Source organism: Eumetopias jubatus, unplaced genomic scaffold, assembly GCF_037043125.1.
Source record: "Eumetopias jubatus isolate StellerSeaLion01/CBP00866 unplaced genomic scaffold, mEumJub1_p1.0 scaffold_7, whole genome shotgun sequence".
Classification (NCBI taxonomy): Eukaryota; Metazoa; Chordata; class Mammalia; order Carnivora; family Otariidae; genus Eumetopias; species Eumetopias jubatus.
This window is the reverse complement of record NW_028274813.1, coordinates 100,863,221-100,889,329: the sequence shown is the minus strand read 5'-3', so window position 1 is coordinate 100,889,329 and position 26,109 is coordinate 100,863,221. Positions and strand designations below refer to the sequence as shown.

Below are 26,109 nucleotides of genomic sequence, written 5' to 3'. Positions count from 1 at the left end.
AACAGTCTTTGCTTTCTAGCATCCAGCTTTGAACCTTTGGGCAATTATGTATCATAGGCTCTGTTCCAAGGATGCTACTGTCAGTTACATTCCCTGATAAAATGTGTGCATATGTAGGGAGGTATGTGAATTTTGGGTGGAGGTGGGAGAGAGCTGTTCGTTCAGGATCTCTTATCTATCCACCTCTTGCCCACATCTAACAAGGGTTCTTTCCATCTTTCTGTCTGAATTCTGCTGTATTTGAAAGGATAAAATAAGATTACCTGAAAGCATTTCAAAGTGGCAAAACTGTAGGCAAATGTATTTTCTACTAAGAGTAAATTAATGGAGCTTTGAAAAAGTGTAACTGTGCATTTCAGCAATTTCCAGTTTATGTACTACCAAAAGTGGAATATCAAGCTTGTTACGGAGTTGAAGCTCTGACTGAAAGTGAACTTTGTCGCTTATGGACTGAAAGTTTATTGCATTCCAACTGTTCATTTTATGTTGGTAAGTTATACAAGAGGATTTGCTCTCCTTTTTAATGCCATTGTAAATATATACTTTTAATCAATTATAAATACTTCCATTCTGTACTTTCTACAGTTCTCTTATTGTGTTAACATTCCTATTAAAACACCATTCCTACTGCAAAGTTAAATGGTGGGGTGAAACTTGTGAGATCAGATGTTTTCATTTCCCTCTTATTGTTTAGTTGTGCTTGAGGTCAACATAATTGTTTTATTTTTGAAATACTTATTTTATTTTACAGTGTAATAAGCTAAAACTATAGAAGGGTTTTCTAAGAAGCTTCTTTTAAACTATTGGTGTGAACATATTTTGAAATTTTCTTAAAATTTTAATGACATTTAAAATTTTTCAATTTTTCTTTGTTTCGGTTTTCTGTTTTTTTGGGGGGGTTACGGATTTGATTTGTCTTGGGTTCATGTACAGTTAAATACTTCATATGAAGGATTACTTGCCAGTTGTTGCTGATATTGCTCTCTCCCAATGGAATGCCTCATCCCATACTTTTTAATTCATCCCATGTGTCTCAGTCCATCTGCACTATCTCAAGTTGCCCTTCCATGAAGTCACTTTCTTCCTTTGGTCTTTCAATACAGGGTCTTTTTTTTTTTTAAGATTTATTTATTTTAGAGAGATCACACACTAGCACATGCATTTGCAGGGGAGGGGCAGTTGGGGAGAGGGAGAGAAGCCAACTACCCCAAGTGCAGAGCCTGAAGCATCACGAAGCTTAATCCCAGGAACCTGAGGTTGTGATATGAGCTGAAACCAAGAGTCAGATGCCCAACCGACTGAGCCACCCGGGTGCCCCTGCACAGTTTTTTTTTTTTACCACTCTTACAACTTGTTACTTTCTACTGTAATGTTCTTTTTTTATACCTATCCGATCTTTCTATTAGACAGTAAGTAGTTTAAGGTCAGTGTCCGATGAAACTTTGTATTTTCATAGCAGTTAGCATAATTCCTGGTGTGAAACAGCTGTTAAGAGTATGTTTTTCTTAATCAAAAAGAGGTTATTCGCTTGAAAATTGTTTTTCCATATTTTGGTTAACCAATATTTTGTCTTTATTGTAGAAGAGTATTAATAAGATAATTGATTTGCTCTCTGTGCTTAACTCAAAAAGGAAGTGGTTTTTGTACTTGATTGGGCGTTAGCCCCCTCCTTCTGTTTCATACTGAATGCTGGAAGTTTTTTGTTGTAGTTTTCGGCCACTAACCGCAATTGCAGTGTTCCTCCAAAAGATCTCTTACCTTGAATCATACCAACAGTCTTCACGTAAGCTCCTCTGAAGCAATTGCTAGCCACATCCATTTTAGGAAAGGACGAAACAAAAGCTTATCACTTAAATCCTTTTTAAAGTACTGAAAGAGAATAGAGACTCAGGACTAAAACAATATGAAGTGTTTTTTTTTTTTTTTTAATGTACACTTTAACAGATAAAACTGCCATCATCTATATGGCTCACTTCATCTAAAGTATTCTTTGAAGTCTTAAGTAATTATTGCTCTGTGCTCTTTATCCTCAGTAAATCCTACCCACTTAGAAGCCATTCATTTTAATGTAATAGGATAGTGTATTTGGTTTCTTTCACAGTTGTTTGATGAGAAACTTATGTTGTATGGTTGTGTTTTCTTTGGGTTTGGGAATGGGTTTGGTTTTTTATGTGGGGGTGAATATGTTTTAAAATGCACCTGTCTGGCTCAGTTTAGAGCATACAACTCTTGATTTCAGAATTGTGAGTTCAAGCCCCATATTGGGTGTAGAGATTATTTAAAAATTAAAAAAATCTAAAAAAAGTAAAGTATCTATGGGTTAGAGATACTTCCCAGCTTCCCCTCCTTCCAGCCAACTTCCTCTCCTCCCAGCCTCACAAGGTACAACTTATAGAATATTGTTGGGTATTTTTTTTCTCCTTTTTGGTTCGTTATGTATCTACCACTCACAAACCAAGTTATACGATACACTTGAAATGCTCCAAAATTATCCTTGAGAAACTATTAAATATATGTGTGTATGTACGTATATATGTGGGCGTGTATACAATAATAGAACAGTATTTTTTGGGGGGGTAGAGAGCACACAAGGGGAGGGACAGAGGGAAAGAGAGAGAGAGAAACTTAAGCAGGCTCCACTGGGTGTGGGACCTGACACAGGGCTCGATCTCACTACCTTGAGATCATGACCTGAGCTGAAATTAAGAGTCAGACACTCAACCAAATAAGGCATTTAGGTGCCCCATAGAACAATATTTCTAAGCATGTAATGTGGGACAATGACAATATATCCATTGTTGCTAATCCTCACTATTCCGCAAAGTAGGTGATGTTTATCTTTGTTGTATAGAGGAAGAAACTAAGGTTTTCTAAGTTTAATGCTGAAGAGTATCCATATCTTTTCTGATTCCACATCCTGTGCTTTTTCTATTATAATGGAATGGTGGAAATATGCTGACTGTGGAAGTCAGAAGATATATGTATGATTACTATACATTTTATAATTCTCTTACCTTGGGTAGAATCATTTAACCCCCTAGACTTGAGCTTTTTGACCTATACATAATGAATGTAATAATATTTTGTTCAACCTGCTTCAAGGATTGTATATACAGATCTTTTAAAATTATAATTATTACCTAATATATTGCCCCCAAAGTAGACCTCTTCTTGATGAAAATAGATACCACAAGACAATGAAGTAATATTTTATATATTTTTGTACTGAGGAAAAAGCTATTAACGTAGAACTAGGTGAAAATATGGAAAATCATCTTTATGATAAAGAGTTAAAAGATTTCTCTTTTTTTAATTTTATTTATTTATTTATTTGAAAGAGAGAGAGAGCATGAGTTGGGGGAAGAGCAGAGGAAGAGGGAGAAGCAGACTCCCTGCTGAGCAGGGAGCCCAACCAGGGGCTCAATTCCAGGATCCCGAGATGACCTGAGCGGAAGGGAGACACTTAACCAACTGAACCACCCAGGCACCCCCTATCCATTAAACTTTAGGAACCTGTTTAGGTTGTTTCCATTGTAATGCAACTGAAAATTCTTGTAAATGCCTATTAGTACGCTGCATACATATTGCTATTTGGGCATATACTGAGGAGTGGAATTATTGGGTCATATTTTAGGTATATACTCAAATTTAGTAGATAATTTCAGAAAGTTTTCCAAAGCTATTGAACCAATTCACATTTATAATAGAAATATGTGATAGTTTCAGTTTCTTCACATCCTTACCCACCCTTGGCCTTATCAGTTTACTTAATTTTAGCCATGCTGGTGGGTAGGTATAATTAATATTTCATTATTGTTTTACTTTGCCTTTCTTTGGTGTTAATGAAATTGGGCACTCTTTCATGTGATTAATCATTTGGATATTCAATTTTGTGAATTGCCTATTTAAACCTTTTGCTCATTTTTCTATTGTCAGGGTTTTTTTGTGTGTTTTTGGTTTTTTAAGTAGGCTCCATACCTGGCATGGAGCCCAACATGAACTCACAACCCTGAGATCAAGACCTGAGCTGGGATGAAGACTAGAATGCTTAACTGACTGAGCCACCCAGGCGCCCCCTTTTGTCAGGTTTTTGTTTGGTCCTTCCTTCTTGGTTTTAAATTTTACAAATATTTTTCTCCCATTCTGTAACTTACCTTCTCAGTCTCTTAATGGTATCTTTTGAACTTACCAGTTTACTAGTCATTTCCTTTCTGATTCATGCTTTCTTTGTCCTATTTTAAAATCCACCCCCCAGCAAGATCATAAAGATATTCTCCTATATTATCTTCTAGAATCTTTATTTTTTTCTAGCCCTTATTTTTAGATACACAGATTATGTGGTTTTTAATTTTACATGGAATATCAAGATTTTATTTTCAATAGTGGGCACTGTTAATTTTAAAGACCATCCTTTCTCTGCTGCTCTTCAATGCTACTTGTGTTATAAATCATATATGTGACTCTCATTCTAGACTCCCTATGTATCCTTGAGGCAGTATCTGTTTTAATTACTCTAACTGGAGTAATTACTTAATTTTTCTAGGTAATCTAGCTAGACAGTAAACACTGTAAATTACTCTAACTTTATAAAATATTCTACTCTTTTGTAAAGTGAACCTTGTCAACTTTTCTTCAGGAGTGTCTTGGCTATTCTTGGCCCTTTGTGTTTACAAATTTTGGAATCAACTTGTCAGTTTCTATCAACAACAACAAGAAGATTGGGATTTTTGTTAGCAAGTGCAGTGACTCAACGTGGAGCAAACTGATAGCTTCACAATAACATCTTCTAATTTGTGAACTTTACATATTCCTTTATTTATATCTTTAATTTCTCTTAGTATTTTATGATTTTCTATGTAGAGATCTTGTACATCTTTTGTTAAGTGTATTTTGTGATATTTGATATTTTTAAGCTATTATAAATGGTATTTCTGACATTTTATTTTCTTAAGGTTTGTTACTAAAATATAGAATTTATTTACATATTGTTTTTGTATATTAATCTTCTATCTAGCAACTTTGCTAAAGTCACTTACTCATTCTAATAATTTAGGTTTTTTAAGTAACCAATCATGTCTTCTGCAAATAATGGCCATTTTATTTCTTCTTTCCAATCTTTATAACTTTTTTTTCCTTGCCTTCATTGCCTCGCACTTGAATACAAAGTGAATATTGGGCCTTCCCCTATTTCTAATCTTAAAAGGGAATGTTTTCAACAGTTCACCATTGTGTTTGGTATTTTGTATAGGTTTTTGTAGATACTTTTAATTAGAATAAAGAAGTTCCTTTTTATGCCTAATTTAAGAATTTTAATCATGAATGGGCAAAAAAACTTTATCCGATATTTTCTTTGCTTTTACTGATATGATGGTGTGACTTTTCTCTTATTCTGCTAATGTGATGACTCCTGTTGATTCATTTAAAAATGTTAATCCAACCTTGTGTTCCTGCAATAAACCCAGCTTGATCATAATACATTGCTCTTTTTATATATTGGTAAATTTAGTTTAATATTAATGTTAATTTTGTTAATATTAATTCTGCCATCTGTGTTTATGAGTGAGATTGGCCTATAATACCTTGCCTAGGTATTGGTATTAAGGTTATGTTTATACTGTAAAATGAGTTGGGATGTATTCCTTCTTCTTCTATCTGGTAGAATTTCTATAAAACTGGTGTTATTTCTCCTACAAATGTTTGGTAAAAGTTACCTAGGAAGCATGTGCACCTAAGTTTTCCTTTTTGAGAAGCTTCTAATTATCAGTTCTGTTTTTAAATTAGTTTTAGAGCCATTCAGATGTTTAATTTCTTGCATCAGTTTTGTAACTTGTATGTTTTTAAGAAATTTGTTCAGTTTAAGTTTTCAAAATTATTGGCATAAAGGTATAATATCCTCTTAAAATCTTTAAATTCCTATAGTACCTGTAGTAATTACTACACATCACTAATAATTTGGGTTTATATCTATCATTTTAATATATGTTTTCTATTTGACTCATTGTTTTAAGGACCTTTTTTTGTCTTAGTGCCTTCTTATGAATTGAACATTTTTTATTGCATTTTTTTCCCTTGATTAACAGGATAGTTCTATATTAACATAATTATATACTCTTTTACTACTCTTTTTTTTTTTAAAGATTTTATTTATTTATTTGACAGATAGAGACACAGTGAGAGAGGGAACACAAGCAGGGGAGTGGGAGAGGGAGAAGCAGGCTTCCCACTGAGCAGGGAGCCCGATGTGGGACTCGATCCCAGGACCCTGGGATCATGACCTGAGCTGAAGGCAGACGCTTAACGACTGAGCCACCCAGGCGCCCCTACTCTTTTACTACTCTTTTAAGGGTTACTCTAGAGGTGTTCTAATACAGTAGCTCCTAGCCACAGGTGACTACTTTAAATTTATTAAAATTAAGTAAAACTTAAAATTCAGTTTCTTAGTCATACTGTGTGTGAGTTTCAAGTGCTTGAAAGCTGCATCTGGTTACCATATTGAACAGTGCAGAGATTTCCAGCATCACAAAAAGTTCAATTGGACAGTGCTACTCTAATCATTATAACATGCATCCCTGACTTATCCCCATTAAATAGTATTTTATATTTTCTATATATTATTATTAGTGTATACATTTGATATTCAGTTACATTTATTCATATATTTACCCTTTTTAATGCTTTTCTTCTCATATCTCTAAGATTCTAACTAGTATCATTTTCCTCTGCCTGAAGAATACCCTTTAGTATTATCTTTATTACAGATAGCTTGGTGACAAAGACTCTCAGTTTTTATTCATCCAAAAGGTTTTTTAATTATTTCACCTTTATTGAAGGATAGATATTTCATTGTCTTCTGGTTTCTTTTGTTTCTGTTGAAAAGTCAGCTGCCCATCTTTTTTTTTTTTTGCTCCTTTGAAAGTAATACAACTCCTTTCTCTGCAGATTTAAAATTTTATCTTTCTCCCTGTTTTTCAAGAATTTTCCTCAGTGTACTTATGTTTTCTTTGTAAATATTTCTTTTGGGGTTTATATTGCTCCTTGGATATGTGACTTGATGACTTCTAAAAATTTTGGAGAATTCTCAGTCATTATGTCACTAAATATCTATCACTTCTTCCTCATTCTCTCTCTTTCTCCTCTGGGATTTTAGGTACATTATGGTGTGTATCTTACTGTAACCCTAATGTCTTTTCTTTATTTCCTTTCCTTTTGACTCTTCATGTATCATTTTTGATATTTTTTTCTAGTCCATTAATTCCCTCTTCACCTATCTCTGATACACTATTTAACCCATGACTTGAGTGCTTAATTTCAATTATTGTGTTCTTCAGTTCTAGATTTTCCATTTGGTTCTTTTTTATAGATTATAGTTTTTGACAGAAATTCTCAATCTTTCCTTTAGCATATTAGGCAAAACTCTTTTAAAATCTGTGTCCAGTACATCTGTTATCTGGATTTCCAGTGTGTCTTTTCTATTATCTTTTGTGTATTCATTTCTTAGGGCTGATGTAACAAAGTATCACAAACTAAGTAGCTTCAAACAACAGAAATTTCTTGTTTCACAGTTCTAGAGATTAGAAATACAAAATCAGTGTGTCACTGGGCCATGTTCCCTCTGAAACCTGTAGGAGAGAATCCTTCATTGCCTTTTCTATCTTCTGATATCCGCCAGCAATTTTTGGCGCCTTTGGCTTGTAGATGCATCACCCTCATCTCTGTTTCTCTCGTCGTGTAGCATCTTCTTCCTGTGTGTCTCTCTCCTCTTCTTAGAAGGACACCAGTCATATGGGATTAAGGGCCCACTCTGCTCCAGTATGACCTCATCTTAATCTTTAATTATATTTGCTATGATCCTATTTCCAAGGAAGGTCATGTTCTGAGGTACTGTGGGTTAAGGCTTCAACATATCTTCTGCAGGGGACACAATTCATCTTGTAACATGTTTGTTTTTTTTTTAACATGTTGTATCATTGTATGCCAGAATGTTCTTTATTAAGGGCCAGCTATTGTGTATGAAAAATTGCAGAGATAATGAGAAAGTTAAAATGTTATCTTCCTCTAGACAAGATTACTTTTGATTCACCTTGATTCTGTTACAGGGATTTAGATAACTTGAAGCTTGACTTTGAACCCTAGAAAGATCAGTCTGTTTCCCACTTAATGCTAGTGGGTTGCTATTCATGGTCTCTGCAGATAAGAGTTGATGTAGCCAGACTGACACTGCAAATCATTGAAAAGACCTGTTTGCAAGGCTGGCCCTTAGCTGGTATCTGGGAACTTGGCTAGTAAGTTATCAGTACAGTTCCCTGTACTGTTATAAGACTTTCTTTAGCTGATAAGGATGGCTCATAGTACCTACACTGTACAAATAGTGTGGCTTATTCTATTTTTTTTTAAGATTTTTATTTTTATTTATTCATGAGAGACAGAGAGAGAGGCAGAGGGAGAAGCAGGCTCCCAAGAAGCAGGGAGCCTGATACGGGACTCGATCCCAGGACTCTGGGATCATGACCTGAGCCAAAGGCAGACACTTAACCATCTGAGCCATCTGCTTTCCTTTTGAGAGTCTTTGGTATGAGCTAGGCAGAAGGCACCTACATGATGAGCCTCCAATAAAAACCTTGAGTGCTCAGTCTCTAATGAACTTTTCCAGTATACAAAAAAACTGTTGCTAGAAGAATTAAGTGCATCTTATATGACTTCAGTGGGAAGGGACTTTTTTTTAAAATTGTGGTAAAATATACATATTTTAGAGTAACATAGAATTTACCATTTTAGTGTGCAATTCAGCATACATTTTTAATACAACTTAGTGATATTAAGTAGATTCACAGAGTTGTGAAGCCATCACCACTATCTACTTGCAGAACTTTTTTATCATCCCAGACAGAAACTCAGGAAAGACCCAGAGATTTCACCTGGTTTCCTATGGACTTCACTCCATACACCTTTTCCTTTTACTCTTTATTTTTATTTTTTTGCTTTGTATCCTTTTGCTGTAATAAGTCTTATCCATGAGTACAACTGTATGCTGAATCCTATGAGCTCTTTTAGAGAATCACCAAACCCAGGGAGCCCCTTGTTACACAAGGTCCCAACTCAGAGCTTAGGTGTTCAATTCATTGATAGATCCTGAAATCCAGTTTTTGTTCCTCTGATCCTGAGAGACTGTTGAAAGCCCTGGTCCATTTCTTAGCCTTTTGTTGCTTTTTCCAGAGAAAAGCAAGGCCAAGGGCCAGGCTCACATCTCTGGGTTTCTTTCTTCTTCTAGTTGTTGGCTTCTTTACCCTTAACCCACACAAATGTATATCCAATCCCTTTTCCTGGTTGCCACTAACACATTATATACTTTAATTACTTATGATATCTATTGCCTGTTTTTGTCTTTCTTGTTTCTTGTTTACTTTCAATATCCCAAGGTCCTAGAACAGTATTTGACACACGGAGATACTCAGTTATGTTTAGAATAAGTTAGGTTTCCTTTGATAACTGGTTGAAGGAACAGTAAAAGTCAAGGAGAATAGAAATGGTGGAAACCAAACCATTGAATTTATATACTTTATATAATTGTATGTATATATATATATACACACACACAATACACACACATACATACATACTTTATATATTCTTTTTACTATCTCAGGATGTGTGTAAGATAAACCACTGGGATGTAGGAAGAGAATAATATAACTAACTTGTTTTTTCTCTAAATAATAATTAAACATTACTCATATTAAGGATATGGATTGATAAGTGGTACCCTCTCTTTATGTTGTCATATAGTCCTGTCACATATAATACTGAAAGAATCTTCATCATGTCCACATAGCACACCTCTAGGGAGACTGTGCTTAATCCCTTCCATATGAATGGCCACCCCCAGAGTTGTGCCATACAGCATCCTTGGGTCTGTTAAATATGATTTTGTTGCCAAAAATGAAAGATGCCACTGTTGTAAACAAAAACAAACAAAAAACTGTACATCTGTATACTTTAAAAACTTGGAATCAGATTAGGGAGGAAAAAAAAAAAAACTCTTAAAATCTTCCAGAGAGCCTCAAGGATAGGAATGTAGCTCCTGTCTTAACGTTTGTTAAGAAACTGGTTAACATCAGGGAAGATGGCCTTTTACTGGTAGAATTTAGAGGAAAAACCTTTGTGTTATTGGTATATGGTGTTAAAAACTATCAGTGTCACTCTAGTAAGCCCAGCAATAAGGCTTTTATTGCATGTGAATCTTTGTATCATTGTATCTTTTTGGCAGCCACTAAAACCTGCAGAAAATGAATTGAACTTTGAATCCATCCTTCAGATAGCTGTATCACACAGTTTTAAGCCAAGATTTCTCAAAACCATAATTAACTATACATTGTGTATTATTTACGTTTTTCAAAAAAATTTTGGTCTAAGTGCTATTAATGAACAGTTTTTAATGTGTGTAGACCACTGCTATAAGCAATAGAGGAAAGTAAAGTTCAGAATAATTAAGTAACTTATTCATAGTTACAGAGTTTATCAGTTGGCAGGACCAGAATTGAGTCATAGTTTTTAAGTGTCAATAACTTTGCCATAAAACTAAAAAGGGCTAGGGAAGAATTGAGGGAGGGGCGGGGAGGTGTCAGATGTAACAAAAGTAAAGCATTTTGTGTGTGACGGTATTAATCACTGTAAATTAAAACAAATTACTGTTTAGAAACTGGATTCTTACAGTCTTGACCAGAAACTTTCCAAGCGCTTATGTTCTCTTTCTCATGCACTTGTGCACCATAGTCCTTCCTCATCTGTGGCCTGAGTTTTCCTCTCAACCAGTGCTAGCCACTCCTCCGTTTATCTTAATCATTTCATTGTCATTTTTCCCTGTCCAGACTATGATCTCAAGATTTCAAGGAAATTTAAGATAATTTCTCCTCAAAAATCAAATTTGTGGGTCCGTACATTAGATCAGTGAGGATAGAGTTTATTTGTATGATTGCATGATTCAGATAAAACATGTCTTACAAGATAAAGTGATATAAGATCTCCATTACTTTCTTTAACTGAAGAGCACATTGGTTTGTATGAAATGAGTTCAGTAATTCTCAGACATGGTGGCTCATCAGAATCACTTGTAGGGCTTGTTAGAGTAGAGATTGCTGGCCCTGACCCTACTGTGTCTGATTCAGTAGGTCTAGATTGGGACCCAAGACTTAGCATTTCTAGCATGTTCTCAGGTGCTGCTGATGCTGCTAGTCTGGGGCCTGCATCTTGAGAACCACTTCTGTAGCTCATAGTCTCTTTTTCAGGTAGAATAACTGTACTTTTTTTTGTTGTTAATGTTTGTCTGCTTCACTTTACTATGAATATGTTCTCTTCCCCTCAGTTGTAGTACTCTTTTTATCCTCAGGTCCCATAAAAACATTAAAAGATACTCCTTAAAGAAAATTCCCAAAGGTGGCTCAGTCGTTAAGCTGCTTCCTTCGGCTCAGGTCCTGATCCCAGGGTCCTGGGTTGGAGCCCCGCATTGGGCTCCCTGCTCCGCGGGGAGTCTGCTTCTCCCTCCCTCTGCCTGCTGCTTCCCCTACTTGTGCGCTCACTCTCTCTTCTGTCAAATAAATAAATAAAATCTTTAAAGAAAAGAAAAGAAAATTCCCAAAGTAATCTTATCACAACTTCTGTATCTACCTCCTAATCCCTTAATATATATCAGTTCTATATAGTTGACGTAAGGCAGGCCTTGCTTTTGCACAGTTCTGAGATAAACCAGTTTCAGTTACTACAGTGTATTGACTACTTCACCGCTGACTCTTCAGTCCACATATCACTACATAAATAACAGATGCACATCATGACCAGTGACCAGTCATGTCCCATCTTCCAAACTCTTGTCAGTGGTCACTTTGCACCTGTTAGTTCATACACAAAAAACAGTGTTTATTTGTGTTCCATCCTTGTCTCCCAGTAATAAACTCATGCATTTTATAAAAGTGGATAATCAAAGAGTTGGCCAACAATGATTAAAGCACAGCAAAGAAATAAAAAGTGATAACTGCAGGAAGTGAAATTCGAAGTGAACATAACTGGAGTTACAGGAGAAACAGCTGATAGTGGGAATGTTGACACTGCTGATGTTCAAGAGACTCTAGATATGCCGCCACAGGAATTTAGTGAAGGCAAATTTAGGGACATAAATGAGAAAGTGGTTGTGACATAAAGAATGAAAAAGTGATACCTGTATAAGATTTTACATGAAAGGAAGGAGATATTTCCTGACATTTAAAGCACAAAGGAGGGGCTCCCGGGTGGCTCAGTCGGTGAAGCATCTGCCTTCGGTTCAGGTCATGGTCTCGGGGTGCTGGGATCGAACCCCACATTGGGGCTGAGCAGTGGAGCCTGCTTCTTCCTCTCCTGCTGTTCCCCCTGCCTGTGCTCTCTCTGTCAAATAAATAAGATCTTTAAGAAAACATAATAAAACACAAAGGATACAATGTTGGAAGCTGATCCTAACTTAGGGGTATGACAATCCACGGCATAGAAAAGATGCTTGCTTCCTATCATAAGTTGTTCCAGAAGAAGATTTGACAAGCAGTGTTCAAACTGCTCCTGATAAGTTTTTTTTTATAAAAAAAATAAAATACTTTCAGTGTTTTTAATGTTTTAAATTACAGTATACTAAATAAATATTAGTTTTGCTTTTTTTTTTCATTTCCCTATACAGTTATAATTGAGGGAGAATTCATAATGTTTTGACAAAAAACTTTTTTTAAGATTTATTTATTTATTTTAGAGAGAGAGCATGGGGGTGGGTGGCAGAGGAGAGAGAGTCTTAAGCAGACTCCTCACTGAGTGTGGAGCCCAACAGGGGGCTTGATCTCACAACCCTGAGATCAGGACCTGAACTAAAACTTAAGAGTTGGAGGCTTAACCAATTGCGCCTCCCAGGTGTCCCAACAACAACAACAAAATTTAAGATTTATTTATTTATTTGAGATAGAGAGTACACACACACATGCACAAGTGGGGAGAGTAGCAAAGGGAAAGGGAGAGAGATAATCTCAGTCAGACTCCCCACTGAGTGCAGAACCTGATGTGGAGCTTGATCATGACCCATGAGATCACAACCTGAGCTGAAACGAAGAATTGGATGCTTAACTGACAGAGCCACCCAGGCACCCCTTGCCAAAAATTTTAAAGGTTATGGAACAATTATCATTTTTCACATCATTAAAAAAGCTTGCATGGTTTCAGCTTTTTTTATCATCCCATACTGCATGCAAAGCAAGGACTGCCTGTTCGTGTGTATGTATATATATGTGTGTATGTATGATTGGATGCATGTATATAAAGCCTTTAATTGTATTATATAAAGGCTTTATTTGTACTCTGTAAAGCAGTGCTTCCCAACCTTGACAGACAAAAAATACTTGGATAGTGCTGTGATATACAAAAGAGATTCTCATGGCTGAAGGGGAGTGCCAGGAAATTTTCCATCCCAAGCCTTGCTCAGCTGCCCCAAGGGCCTGGGAGATAAATATCTCAACCACACATATGAGTCATTTGAGACCCCCAGGTAAAAATGCGCCAATATTGAGAGAATTGTTAACTCCTTGAGGAAGTAGGCCTCCTAGCACTTAATATGGCGTTCTCTATATAGTTATTTTGGGCTGACCATATTTGACATACACTATAATACATATTTTTTATTGAGATTCTTTAAAAAGCAAAGACTTGTTCATCTCAAAGGCATATTTAGTAAATGTCTAAATATGTTTTATCGTATTTAATATTCCCTTTCTACAGTTATTAAAGCATTAAAATGTGTCTTTGTTATTAGAAACGTCACTGTATAATGAGTGTTAGAAATGTAGAGGTGAAACTAAAACTTGGCATAGGAAATAATAAGTAGGAGTGGGAAAAATAGATTCATTGTTTTAAGGAAAAGCATCTGGTAAAAATGTTTCTAATTCTTTTTATGAGCTGAAAGCAAATGAAAGGGGGCTTTATATGAAAATTAGATATTATGTGCATTTTTTTGTTGTCCCAGTGATTGACGTCAGCTTCCCAGGTAATGTGTTTTGATAACTAAATACTACAAGTTCAAAAATAAAAGTAAAAAATGATATTTTCAGCATTGATGAGTGTTACACTCTTGTCATACTAACTGATGTTTTTAACTCTGGTTTGTATGGACTTGATTATGTAACATTTAACTTAGGGCTGTCTTTTATATCATTCTTCTTGGTACATTTCAGGGCCTAAGTGTCCTGTCTTAACCTATGTTGTTGTAGAACATACACATTACTTTTTAAAATGAAAGTGTCCCCATTTGCTACTTTGTTTCTTGAATTCTGGAATTATGTCATGTTTGTAAGAAAGTAAGACTTTAAGCAGACTATTTTTTTTTAACCATGATGAATCTTGTGTGCTTTAATTAAAAGCCGGATTTTTTTTTTGAGCTTTATTGTAGTATAATTTGACAAATCAAATTGTAAGATATTTAAAGTGTACATCACGATGATTTGATATACATATGCATTGTGAAATTCCTCCCATCCAGTTAATTAATACCTCCATCCCCAAATATTTATATTTTTCCTTTTTTTTTTTGATGAGAACATTTAAGTTCTACTCTTCTTAGCAAATTTCAATCATACAATGTAGTGTTATCTGTAGTCACCATATTATACATTAGATTCTCAGACTCTGTATGGCTGAAAGTTTGTACCCTTTTACCACCTCTCTCTATTCTTTCCTCCCCCAGCCTTTGGAAAACACTTTTCTACTGTTTCTGTGAGTTTGACTTTTATTTTTAGATTCCACATATAAGTGATACCGTGTAGTATTTTCTTTCTCTGTCTTATTTTACTTGCATAATGCCCTTAAGTATGTCTATGTTGTTATAAATAGCAGAATTTCCTTCTTTCTCATGGCTGAGTAATATTCTATTGTATATATACACTACATCTTCTTTATCCATTCATCCGTTGTTGGACACTTAGGTTGTTTCCATATCTTGGTTATTATAAATAATTAAACTGGATTTTTATAATCTAATTTTATCTTAAGAACCAGGTGTGGGGTTGCCTGGGTGGCTCAGTTGGTTAAGCGGCCAGCTCTTCATTTCAGCTCAGATCATGATCTCGGGGTCCTGGGAATGAGCCCTGCATCAGGCTCCACTCTCAGCAGGGAATCTCCTTCAGGATTCTCTTCCTCTGTCCCCACCCCCCACTTATGCTCTCTCTCCCTCTCACTCTCAAATAAATCTTAAAAAAAAGAACCAAGCGTGTCTTAGATATGTGTAAAGCATGCCCATACTCTAAATTTGACTACCCATTTTCATTGATAATAGGTATGTATTTCTCTAAAAATATCATCTCTATGAAAATGCAATTTAAACTAATAGGAAACAGAAACACCCAATATTTTAACAGTTGTTATTCTTAAATTTGGGTCTTAGAGATTATTTTTTGGTGTACACATGTGTAAACTTTTCTGTATTCAGCAAATATTTTAGAACTAATACTTTTGTGTCATTTTAAAATACAGTTTTGGGGCGCCTGGGTGGCTCAGTCGGTTGAGCATCCAGTTCTTGGTTTCAGCTCAGGTCATGATCGCAGGGTCATGAGATGGAGCCCTGTGTCAGGGTCCACACTCGGCACAAAGTCTGCTTGAAGTTCTCTCCCTCTGCCCTTCCCCCCACTTGTTCTCTCTCTCAAAAATCTTTTAGAAAAATAAATAAAATACAGCTTTACTTAATAAACTTAATAAAATGTATAATTCTCCTCTTTTTAGAATGTATAGTTCCTTTACAGTTGTTACAGTTTTGTAAAAACATCTTTAAGAAGACTGGATAACTTTTTTTTTTAAATACTGCAATTGTTTTTAAGTTTGATATTTTATTTTAGGGCATATCGATGCATTTACTTCAAAACTTTTTCTGTTAGAAGAAATTACCTCAGAAGAATTAAAAGAAAAACTTTCAGCACTCAAGTAAGAAAGTTTACTTTGTGGTGGGATTTTTAAAACGTGTTAATGTAATCACTGATTTTTGTTTACTTCTAAATACTGGTTAGGTTTAAGTCCTTTATTTTCAAGACTTTTAATCCTTTTGTACATTGAGGCTTCCCCTAACCCAGTTTGTGATCCATCTCTGTTAATCATGTCCATTTTCAAGTTAAATACCAGTGGCGCCAGTCTTTCTACTTCAAACAAAGGAGGCTAGAGAACAGTAGTAGCCCACCGTCTGGGAGGTACATGGGAGCACTCCTGTTCAGGGTTGGGAAAGAAGAGGACAGTCATACAGACTCAACTCTGAGGATTTTAGACATCCTAACTTCTAAAAGTTTCCCCGGTGCCACATATTACTGTACATCATATTGAAATGAGTTTATTGTGCTGAGGACTCCAAATACCTAGATGCAAAGGAAAATAACTTACAAACATTATCTAATTTATATCTCACAGCTTTCTAGAAAGGACTGGTGGGAGTATTGTCTCTCTTTTATGTGTGGGGAAACTGGAACTTGGAGTGACTTGCTCCAGAGCACACAGCTGAGCGAGAGTGGCAACCTTGGTAATTAATATGGATTCACCATTAGGATGAGAAATTGTCCTGACTTAGACTGATTGCATAGTTCTAGCTTTGGGGCTTGACACAATTTTTGAAGGATCTCAGGTTCAATCTTGAATAATCTGCTTTTTCTTAAAAATGTCCACTTCTATTTATAAGGACTGCCTCCTTTGAAGAGTAACTTTTTCTTTACATGAATAAAAAAGCTTTTCTGTACATTACTCACTGCCTGCCCCACCTTTCCCAATGAAACCCATTTTTAAATAAATCGTAGGGGGAATGAATTTGGGGCTAGAATAGGTACTAAAGAAATATATTTCATTTCCCTTTAACTATCCTGCTGCCAGTCAGTGGCTTCTCTGGTATCACACATTTAAAATACCTCTCAGATTCTTTGGAAGCTAATTCACCACCATCTCTAAAAGGCAAACTCTTTTGCAGATTAGTTCTGCTAAAGACTTCTTGAACGTTTTTAAAAGTTTATAATTTGAATATAAAATAGTAATCTCTTTACAACTGCTCTGAGTCACACAGGCCAAGTACTTTATGATTTTGAAGAGAAATCGGGAAATGGTAAAAATTAAGTAAACATTAGAATTTAATCAAATGATTTTGGTAGTCTGTGTTTTCTGTTATGTTGTTGTTTTTTTTCTTTGTTAGGGGAGCTATAATTGTTAAGAATACCTTTTTTGTCATTTAATTTTTACAAGAATTTCTTCTTTTTAATAGGATTTCAAGTTTATTTAACATCCTCCAACACATTCTAAAGAAATTGAGTAGGTAAGTGTTTTTTGGACATTTTGCATTGATACATGTGATTTTCTTGGGTGAAAATTCATAGAAAATTTGAATATATGCTATTAGGGATCATAGAACGTAACCCAGAAATGCAAGATTTATTCTATTTTGTCAAGGTTGAAATTTTGAAAATATAAATAAGATAATATGATAGTAACTGGCTTGCTTGCAATTAAACATTTTTCTCTAAGGCTCTGTTGTATTGGTTTCCAATTGCCACTGTAACAAATTACCACAAACGTATTGGCTTAAAACAGCACATACTTACTCTTTTACAGTTTTGGAGGTCAGAAATCCAAAATCATTTTCACTGGACTAAATGATTTTGTGTCAGCAGGGCTGATTGTTTTTGGGGACTCTAAGGGAGCAGTCATTTCCTTGTCTTGATTTTCACCTTTTAGTGGCTAACCTGTATCCCTTGACTTGTGGCCTCTCTCCATCTTCAAACTGTATATCACTCAAATTTCTGCTTCCTTTATCACATTGTACCTTAATCACATTTGGAAAGCCATTAAAGGTAACATCCAAAGTTCTGGAGATTAGGATGTGGCTATCCTGGGTGGGGGCCATTATGGAGCCTAGCATAGCTATTTTGTTTACATTTTCAGGATAAGGAAGCATCACAGAGCTAGTCTTAAAAAATCATTAAGTCCATGAGAAATCTTCGAATATGGATTCTCCACCTGGTAATTTATCAGACTGTTTTATTATGTGAACTTTTATACTCCTTCTCTTATGCCATTACCAAAAGATAAACTAAAAAACAATTCGAGTCTGAAATAAAAGTGAAAAAGTTCAGAGTTCTAACTCTCCTACTTATTATGCAACTATATGTTAGTTTCCTTATTTATAAAATGGTGGTGTTGAGTTCAGTGATTTCCTAAGTACTTTTCAGTTCTGTGATTCTGTGGCAGAAATTCTATTTTGTATATCATCTTCTTCAAGTGAAGCACAGTACTTATTCATGAAATTTGTCAAATGCTTTTTGAGATCTTATTATCAATATCTTAGTTTGTGTGTTCATTTTCTACTGCAACTATAGCAAATTAGCACAAAATTGGTGTTTTAAAGCAGCACAAATTTATCATCTTTCAATTCTGTAAGTGTAACAGGTCTTCTGGGTTGAAATCAATGTGTCAGCAGGACTGAATTTTTTTTTCTGTAGGCTTTGGGTATGGTCTCTTTCCTTGACTTCTGTAAAATTCTAGAAGCCACCTTTGTTCCTTGGCTTGTGGCCCTCTTCCTTTTTCCAAAGTTTCAAAGGCAAGTTGAGTCCTCACATCACATTCTTCTGACTCCTTTCATAGTTATATCTCCCCTCTGCTTCCCTCTTCTACATTGAAGGACTTTTATGATTATAGTGGGCCCACTAAGATAATCCAGGAAAATCTTACCATTTTAAAATCAGCAGGTTAGGAACTCCATCTTAATTCCCTTTTGCCATGTAATGTAACATATCTGTGGGTTCCAGGGTTTAGGATCTAGGCATCTTTGGAAGGTCGTTATTCTGCCCACCAGTGGGTAGTATCCATCCATGTTCATTGCACTGTATGGCACTTCTAAAATACTGTCCTTGAAGTTTTGCCTTCTCCATAAATTCCCTGTAAACCAGAGCTTTCTTCATTTTTAGTGAGGGTAGTTAAAATACATGATCTTCATCAATAAAAGTTCAATCTTTGAAATGTTATTTATTCCTACTACCAAATCAGTTATTACTCATTTCCTTATATGAAAATATGAAAGTGATTGTTTCAAAAAAAACTTCTCCAGAGGATAAGAATAATTCTCTGAACCTCCTTTGTCAGCACCTGTTACTTTTCTCTTGAAAAAATTAATGGAAATGTAACTTATCAGGTTTGTAGGCAGATGGATATAACTAAAGTATGATAAATCCTTATTTTAAATGATATGGGAAAGAACTGAGGTTCTCCTTAGCACCTTTGAGCTGGAGGAATATAAAATCCTAATAAAGCATAAGATATTAATCCTGTCCCTTTAGCTCTTTATGTTGATTCACTGGATGCCTGAAAACTTTATACGGAGGAAGGGAAAATGTAGATTTGATGTTTGACAGAAGTGATTATTGTGGAGGATCATGACTGAGGGTATAGCTGGTAGATTGAACTGCCTGGGTTTATAGCTAAGCCCTGCACTCAGAACTTCGGGCAGATTGCTTAGTATCTCTAATTTCTACTTACCTGGAATATGGGGTGAATTATTAATATGCCTTGAAGATTTGTTGTGGAAGATTTAATAATAAAATGGATATAAGCAGTATAACAGTAGTTAGCTCATGATAAACATTCAATACCTATCAGCTGCTATTATTATTATTCTCATAGCACCTCATATTGTATTGTGATTGTTCCATTTTTTTCTTCCACTTTATTTTAAGCTAAGTGTAGTGAATGTGCTACATTCCTTTATATCCTTTAATCTTTGTATTACTGGATACAAAGCAATGTTTGTTGAATGAATTAAATGGTCTGTATAGGAATACTATATATGTGCACTCATGAAATGCTTTTCAGTATATGTTGTACATGGATTAGAGAATGAGGCAGACTGTTTCCCATTAAATTATTGAATACTTAGAAATTGACTGAGGTAACAGTAAAAATAATTATGTATCCTGAACTTTGGAATAACAATTAAAATTAGTTGCCTAAAAATCATGAAAATTGTTAAAAATAAGACTTCTTAAATCTTATTTGGTCATAAAAAATTTTTAGAGGTGGTATTCCATACCCATAATTGTTTTCATGCTGTTGAAATTGACATTGTGAGCCAGTGAGTTGAAATTTCCTTGTATGATTTAGCTTGCAGGAGGGTTCCTACTTGTTGTCTCATGCAGCGGAAGATTCTTCACTCCTGATCTACAAGACCTCTGATGGAAAAGTTACTAGGACAGCCTACAATTTGCATAAAACACATTGCGGCCTTCCTGGTGTGCCTTCTAGTCTCTCAGTTCCCTGGGTCCCTTTAGATCCCAGTCTGTTATTACCATATCATATCCATCATGGAAGAATACCTTGTACTTTTCCACCTAAATCACTAGGTCCCACACCACAACAAAAGGTAAGATCTTTTTTGCAATTAAATGTTGCATTAGGTTGCTTATTATTCATCTGTGTCATTGACAATACAATATTTCAACTTCATGTCCACATTAATCACAACATCATCTAAAAACTGTATCATAAGAAGGTTAGGTAAAGTTGTATGCTTTACTGAGTCCAGTCATTGTCGGTGTAAGTTTCTGTAATGTTTATAATTCAACTAAAGAAAAGTCTATCAGCTTACCCAGTGGGAGCATGAGTAATGCATCCACGTAGTTAAATCCCTGTGTTCTTGTGAAAAGCAGTTTTTTGGTGATTCTTATTTATGTGTACTGTTTCATTTCATTAAATACTTGAGGCAATTTGCAGAAGAATACTTACAATAAAATTATGATACAATTAAAAATTGGTAAGTAGGATATAGAAAACTTAAAAAGTAAGTGTTAGTAATTAGTGAATGCAGTACCTTATTAAATGTGCAATAAACTATTAAGGACTAAATTGTATGCTAAGTATTATATAACTCAGTATTTATTGAGTTATAATTAAAATTACTCTCTTTATAGACTCCCCAGAAATACCAATTGAATGGTTTTTCCCTGCCTGAAACTTCTGTAAGGCTGTGGCTAGAGATACTCTTCACCATGTCACTCATTCTTTATATCATGTAAAATATTCCACTTTGGGTTTAGCTGTAGGAGAAGTTTTGTTCTATACAAACGAGACTGAGTGTTCAGGAAATAAAAACTGAGTGTATTTTCCTTCTGTGCTGCCAAAAATCTTGGGGAGTCAAAAATTATTGTCTTTCTTCCATAATCTCAACATGTGTGTCCCAGAACATCTATCAATTGTGTATCCTGTGGATATCTTCTGTTCTTTTTTTCTTTCTGTGTTATATTAATCCGTAAATGTTTTCAAGTCCTTTTAGAAATAGCTGGAATGCAAATATTGAGGATTTTTAAAAATAATTTACAGTGAATGAAGTTATATTTTTCACTTCTTTACAACCTAATGTTACTGTTTGGGAGGTTCTTTTTAGAAGAAGAACTCCTTGCACATTCTTAGCTAACTTTGGCCATGAGAATATATAAATGTAGTTAACTAGTTGCTACAAATGAAAGAGTGGATGAAGTTGTTAATATTTTAAACCACCTTATCTGCAGTTCTGGTTGGTTATTTCCAGTTTAATTTTCATTTGAATGGTGATTTTTATAACTTATATTAAGGCAAAATTTTCTTCACTAACTTAAATATAATAATTGAAAACTTCTTTGGAAAGATTTATGTTCTTTCTAGGATAATGATTTTTTAATTTAATTTAGAAATTCTGTGGGGTGCCTGAGTGGCTCAGTTGGTTAAGTGTCTGCCTTCAGCCCAGGTCATGATCCCAGGGTCCTGGGATCGAGTCCTGCATCAGTCTCCCTGCTCAGCTGGGGGCATGCTTCTCCCTCTACCTGCTGCTCCCCCTGCTTGTGCTCTCTCTCATTCTCTCTCTTTCTCTGTCAAATAAATAAAAATCTTTAAAAAAAATTTTCTGGTTATGGTCTATTACCTGTGACATATAATTCTGTATGGGGATGACTTATTCTTTTTTTGTTTAATACTTTGATACAATGCCATATGTTCAGGGTTTGGCCACATAAATTCAGAATTAAACAGTTCAGTTATATGTATGCCACTGAGCAGTTGCTGATTTGTATTTTTTAAGACACTTCACGCATTCAGTGCCAGGGACAAATCCTTAATGAAATTATCTAAAACCCAGCTGTTAGGTAGAGTAGACAGGTAGATAATTAATGCTTGGTTTGGTATGTTTTTAAGCCCTTGTAAGTTTTCGGTGATCTCTTGCACATCTCCCTACAATCTAGCCCTATGTTTGATGAGAATTACCCAACCTTCCTCCCTTACTTCCTCCTAGCCAGGCCATGGGAATGGGACTTTCTAGTCCAGTCAAGGTAAGCACAGATAGGGTTTCTAGCCTTAGCAGCACTAGGAAAAGACTGAAGTTTCAGGAAACCTGAGGAAGTAAGACCCTGTATGAAACAAAAATCATCCACATATTTCATGGTGTAAAAACTCATATAACAAATGTTTCTGCCTCTGATACAATCCTTTAGTCCCTGTCCGCTTGAACTCAGTTCTCATCTTTGTGTAGTGCCTTGGGTACTAACCCTGAGAAATACCCCACTAGAGTCTGTCTACCTCCTGCTGCATGTAGAAGAGATGAATAGGGGAATCCCATTTGCTTCCTATGCTACCCCTGACTTCTTCCACTTCCAGTCCTGTTGCAAAGGCTCTGTGCCCATCCCTTTCTCCTTCTGCAACTTCTGTAACAAACATTCATTTTACACACACACACACACACACACACACACACACACACACACACTCACAATCTTACAGTGGAAGTTTCAAAATGCTTTCCTCAGCGATATAGTAGATACAATCAGGATGGTTAGTATAGTCTTATAGTAAATACCAGCTGAGTGGGCAGTAGTATAGATAATTTAAAAATCACAGCTCTTTTCTAATTGTGTTAGAAAAGTTCATCAGATTCAGACAAACACACTGGCACACTCAAATCCCAACTGGAATTTTTCCTTTCTGGTCACCTGATCGTACACCAAAAAATGCCCCTGAAGAGATAACATATTAGCTTAGGGAAGCTAGAGTCTGATTCATTCTTAGTGAGTCAGTAGCCCCTTGGAGCAATGCTAATATGTCTGATATATTAGGAAATATGAGTGTGTTTGGAGTAACAATATCACCCATCATCACCATGTCTGTAATTCACTGTTTCTTGTGAAGAAACAAAGGGTGCAAGGTGGCCAGGGGAAATAGAGGCAGAAATGGACAGGTTCTGGGCAAGTGATTTTAGGCTGGACAGCTTTGGCCCTTCTCTCCAAGGGCTGACTTTCTCCATTCCCCCTTTTAAATAAAACTATGCTCTCTCAGTGGCCAAGGAGATGACAGAATTTCCAGATCTCATCTTCAGCAGGACTATAGTTAGCAAGGGATTGTATCCTAAGAATACGCCTTCTCATTTCTGTAGTCTGTGTTGGCTAGAAAGTAAGGGTGGGCAGCTACTTGTACTGAGGAGGAGTTGATATTAAGGTAGAACCAGCACCCCAACAAACCTTCTTCCTCCCACTTCCCTTCTTCCTTTTTTCCTCTGTAGCCTCCTTCCAGTTTTTTCTTCCCCTTTCTTTTCTTTCTTGCAAGAATCTTCTCTTAGTCCCTCAACTTTTCCTTTTTACTTAGGTTATTGTCTCTTTTGCCTTCCTGTTTTTCAACATTTATTATTCCCCCTTTTTCTCTGTAGACTTGTCTTTCTTAGTCTTTGTCTCTTTCTCCATTTTGTAATTTTTTTCTCCCCCTTTACCACCTCCAACCTGTTTCTTGTATTTCCTTTCTCTCCCTTCGTATTTTTCATTTCTTCCTTTCTTCTGCCCTTCAGCATCATTATTGCAAACGCATTGCTCAAAAGTCCTGTCCTTCCATCATCTTAACATTTCAGCCTCTTCCAGGTTTAATGCAGAGTGGTTTTCCCCTTCACTTCTCTCCATCTGCCCTGACCGATTCCTTCCCTGATTGCTATTTGAAAGTTTAGTACCTTAAACTATGTCAGACTAAAGCTTGTTTAGAAGCGGCCAGGTAGCTGGAGATTAAAAACATAAAGGACAATTTGCAAGGTAATTAGTATAAATAATACAGAGCAGAGTTGACCATATATAAATATTTTGTAAACATGTTAAACTATTCTTTGCTTCATCTCTTAGGTTGGTGGAGCAAGAGTGCCTACACGCAGCCGTAGGAATCCAGTTTCCATGGAAACAAAAAGTCTGCCTGCTCAGCAAGTTGAAAATGAAGGAGAAGCTCCCAATAAAAGAAAAATAACTTAAGGACTCTACTATGGAAAATGAGGAAAAACTAGTTGTAACAACGTTCAATTTAGAAAAGTTTGAGAGGAAATATGCCTAGAAGATCAGTGGACAAGATGAACATTTTAGTGTCCTTGAGAGTTCTTAGAGTGCCTTGAAAAAATATATTGGCTATGTGAAGGAATGTTTCAGCTAAAATGGAGTGTTATACTCTTAACACTTGATGTTTGAGGAGAATCCAGTTATGTTTTAACATTATCATGGCAGGGAAACATAGAGAAGAGAAATATTTTTATAGTAGACCTTTTCCAAAAACTGTTAAATAGGAAAATAATTTGCTTTTTTCAAGAGCAATATTTATCATTGTGTATTATGTTAGCAATTTGAATTATATCACCAGTCTGTTGAGATTGGCTCAAAAGGTTGAATCTTGCCACTATCAGAGATAATTTTGAGCCAATGTAAACCTTGCTTCTGACCCATTGTGACAGTTTTTATATACTATTTTAAAACGATGATTGTTGGAAGTTAATAAAGTTAACATCTTTTAAAACTTGATGAAATTCCATTGCACAAGCCAAAAATTAAAATTAAAAATAAAAAAGTTCATGCTCCTGAAAAGTCACAAGTTAACAATTTCTTGTTGGTCAACCATCAGTTTTTTAAAAAAACAAACCTTCTGCGGTGTTACAGGTTTGGTGATAGATCCCTCTATCTCTTGGCACAAATTTCAGCTGAGTGTTGAAATAATGCTACTGAAAGCAGATGTGTTTTCCAGAAAAATCTCATCATTTCAACTGACAAGGTTAACGTGTTAAAAAATAAGCTATTTTTTTCTCATCTGTACTGATTAAATTTCCTAGGACCACATAGCTGAATTTGGAAAGCTTATCATCACCTGATGTTACTGTAGCCAATTTGGACTTAAGAAGGAATGGACTTATTTAATTTTTGTGTCTTTGTCCTTTAATGTGCATTAAAAGTTTCAGAAATATGTGCATCATTTGTTTTTTTTTAAAGATTTTATTTATTTATTTTGACAGAAAGAGAGACAGCAAGACAGTGAGAGAGGGAACACAAGCAGGGGGAGCGGGGAGAGGGAGAAGCAGGCCTCCCGCCAAGCAGGGAGCCTGATGCGGGGCTCGATCCCAGGACCCCGTGTCATGACCTGAGCTGAAGGCAGAAGCTTAACGACTGAGCCACCCAGGCGCCCTGTATGCATCATTTGTAAAATACAAGTTTTGTAATCTGCTTTGTTTTTGGAACTTTTTAATGTGTTTTATATTAATGTTTAAGAAACTAGTCCAAGAAATCTTCTCAACTATTATCAGTAACAGTTGAGTATTTTTATCTTCAACTACCAAGTTTTGTTTTCAATTATTTTATATTTTTAAATTAATTTATATTAATTTTAAATTAATTATTAATTTTTATATTTTTAAATTAAGTAATTATTAAAACTATTTTATATTTTTAATATGTAATTTCCTCTGCCTTCCATTCCCTTTTTAAAACAATGCTTTTTTTTTTAATGGACATGATCTTTTTTTTTTTTTAACTTTGTCCCGTATTCCCATATCCTAGAAATATTTTAGTTGTGAATCATTTGGCAGTGAACCAAGGGAGAGGCAGGGATTCTCTTGGAATTTGCTCTTTTAAAAAAGCTAGAAAGTGATTTCTTCAGACTTCTGAATACGAGAAAGACTTGGCTTTTGATCTTTAATGTTACTTTTTACCTAGTAAAATGTGTGGTCTTGCAAGGAATTATTTTGAAATTATCTTAGCCATATATTTAAGTAACCCTGATAATATATATAAATCTAGT

At 35.4% G+C, this 26,109-nt stretch overlaps 1 protein-coding gene across 4 annotated transcripts in view; it reads left to right on the top strand.

The window, feature by feature from the left end:
- The window catches only part of ICE2 (interactor of little elongation complex ELL subunit 2), a 64,525-nt gene extending 39,247 nt beyond the window's left edge, over positions 1-25,278 (top strand). For all 4 annotated transcript variants that reach the window (XM_028100386.2, XM_028100388.2, XM_028100387.1 and 1 more), the window contains 5 exons: positions 360-489; positions 15,882-15,966; positions 17,276-17,326; positions 20,164-20,422; positions 24,183-25,278. In XM_028100386.2, coding sequence (XP_027956187.1) covers positions 360-489; positions 15,882-15,966; positions 17,276-17,326; positions 20,164-20,422; positions 24,183-24,305 — 648 coding nt within the window. In that variant the 3' untranslated portion in view covers positions 24,306-25,278. The remainder of the gene's footprint in view (positions 1-359; positions 490-15,881; positions 15,967-17,275; positions 17,327-20,163; positions 20,423-24,182) is intronic.
- The last annotated feature ends 831 nt before the right edge of the window (positions 25,279-26,109 follow it).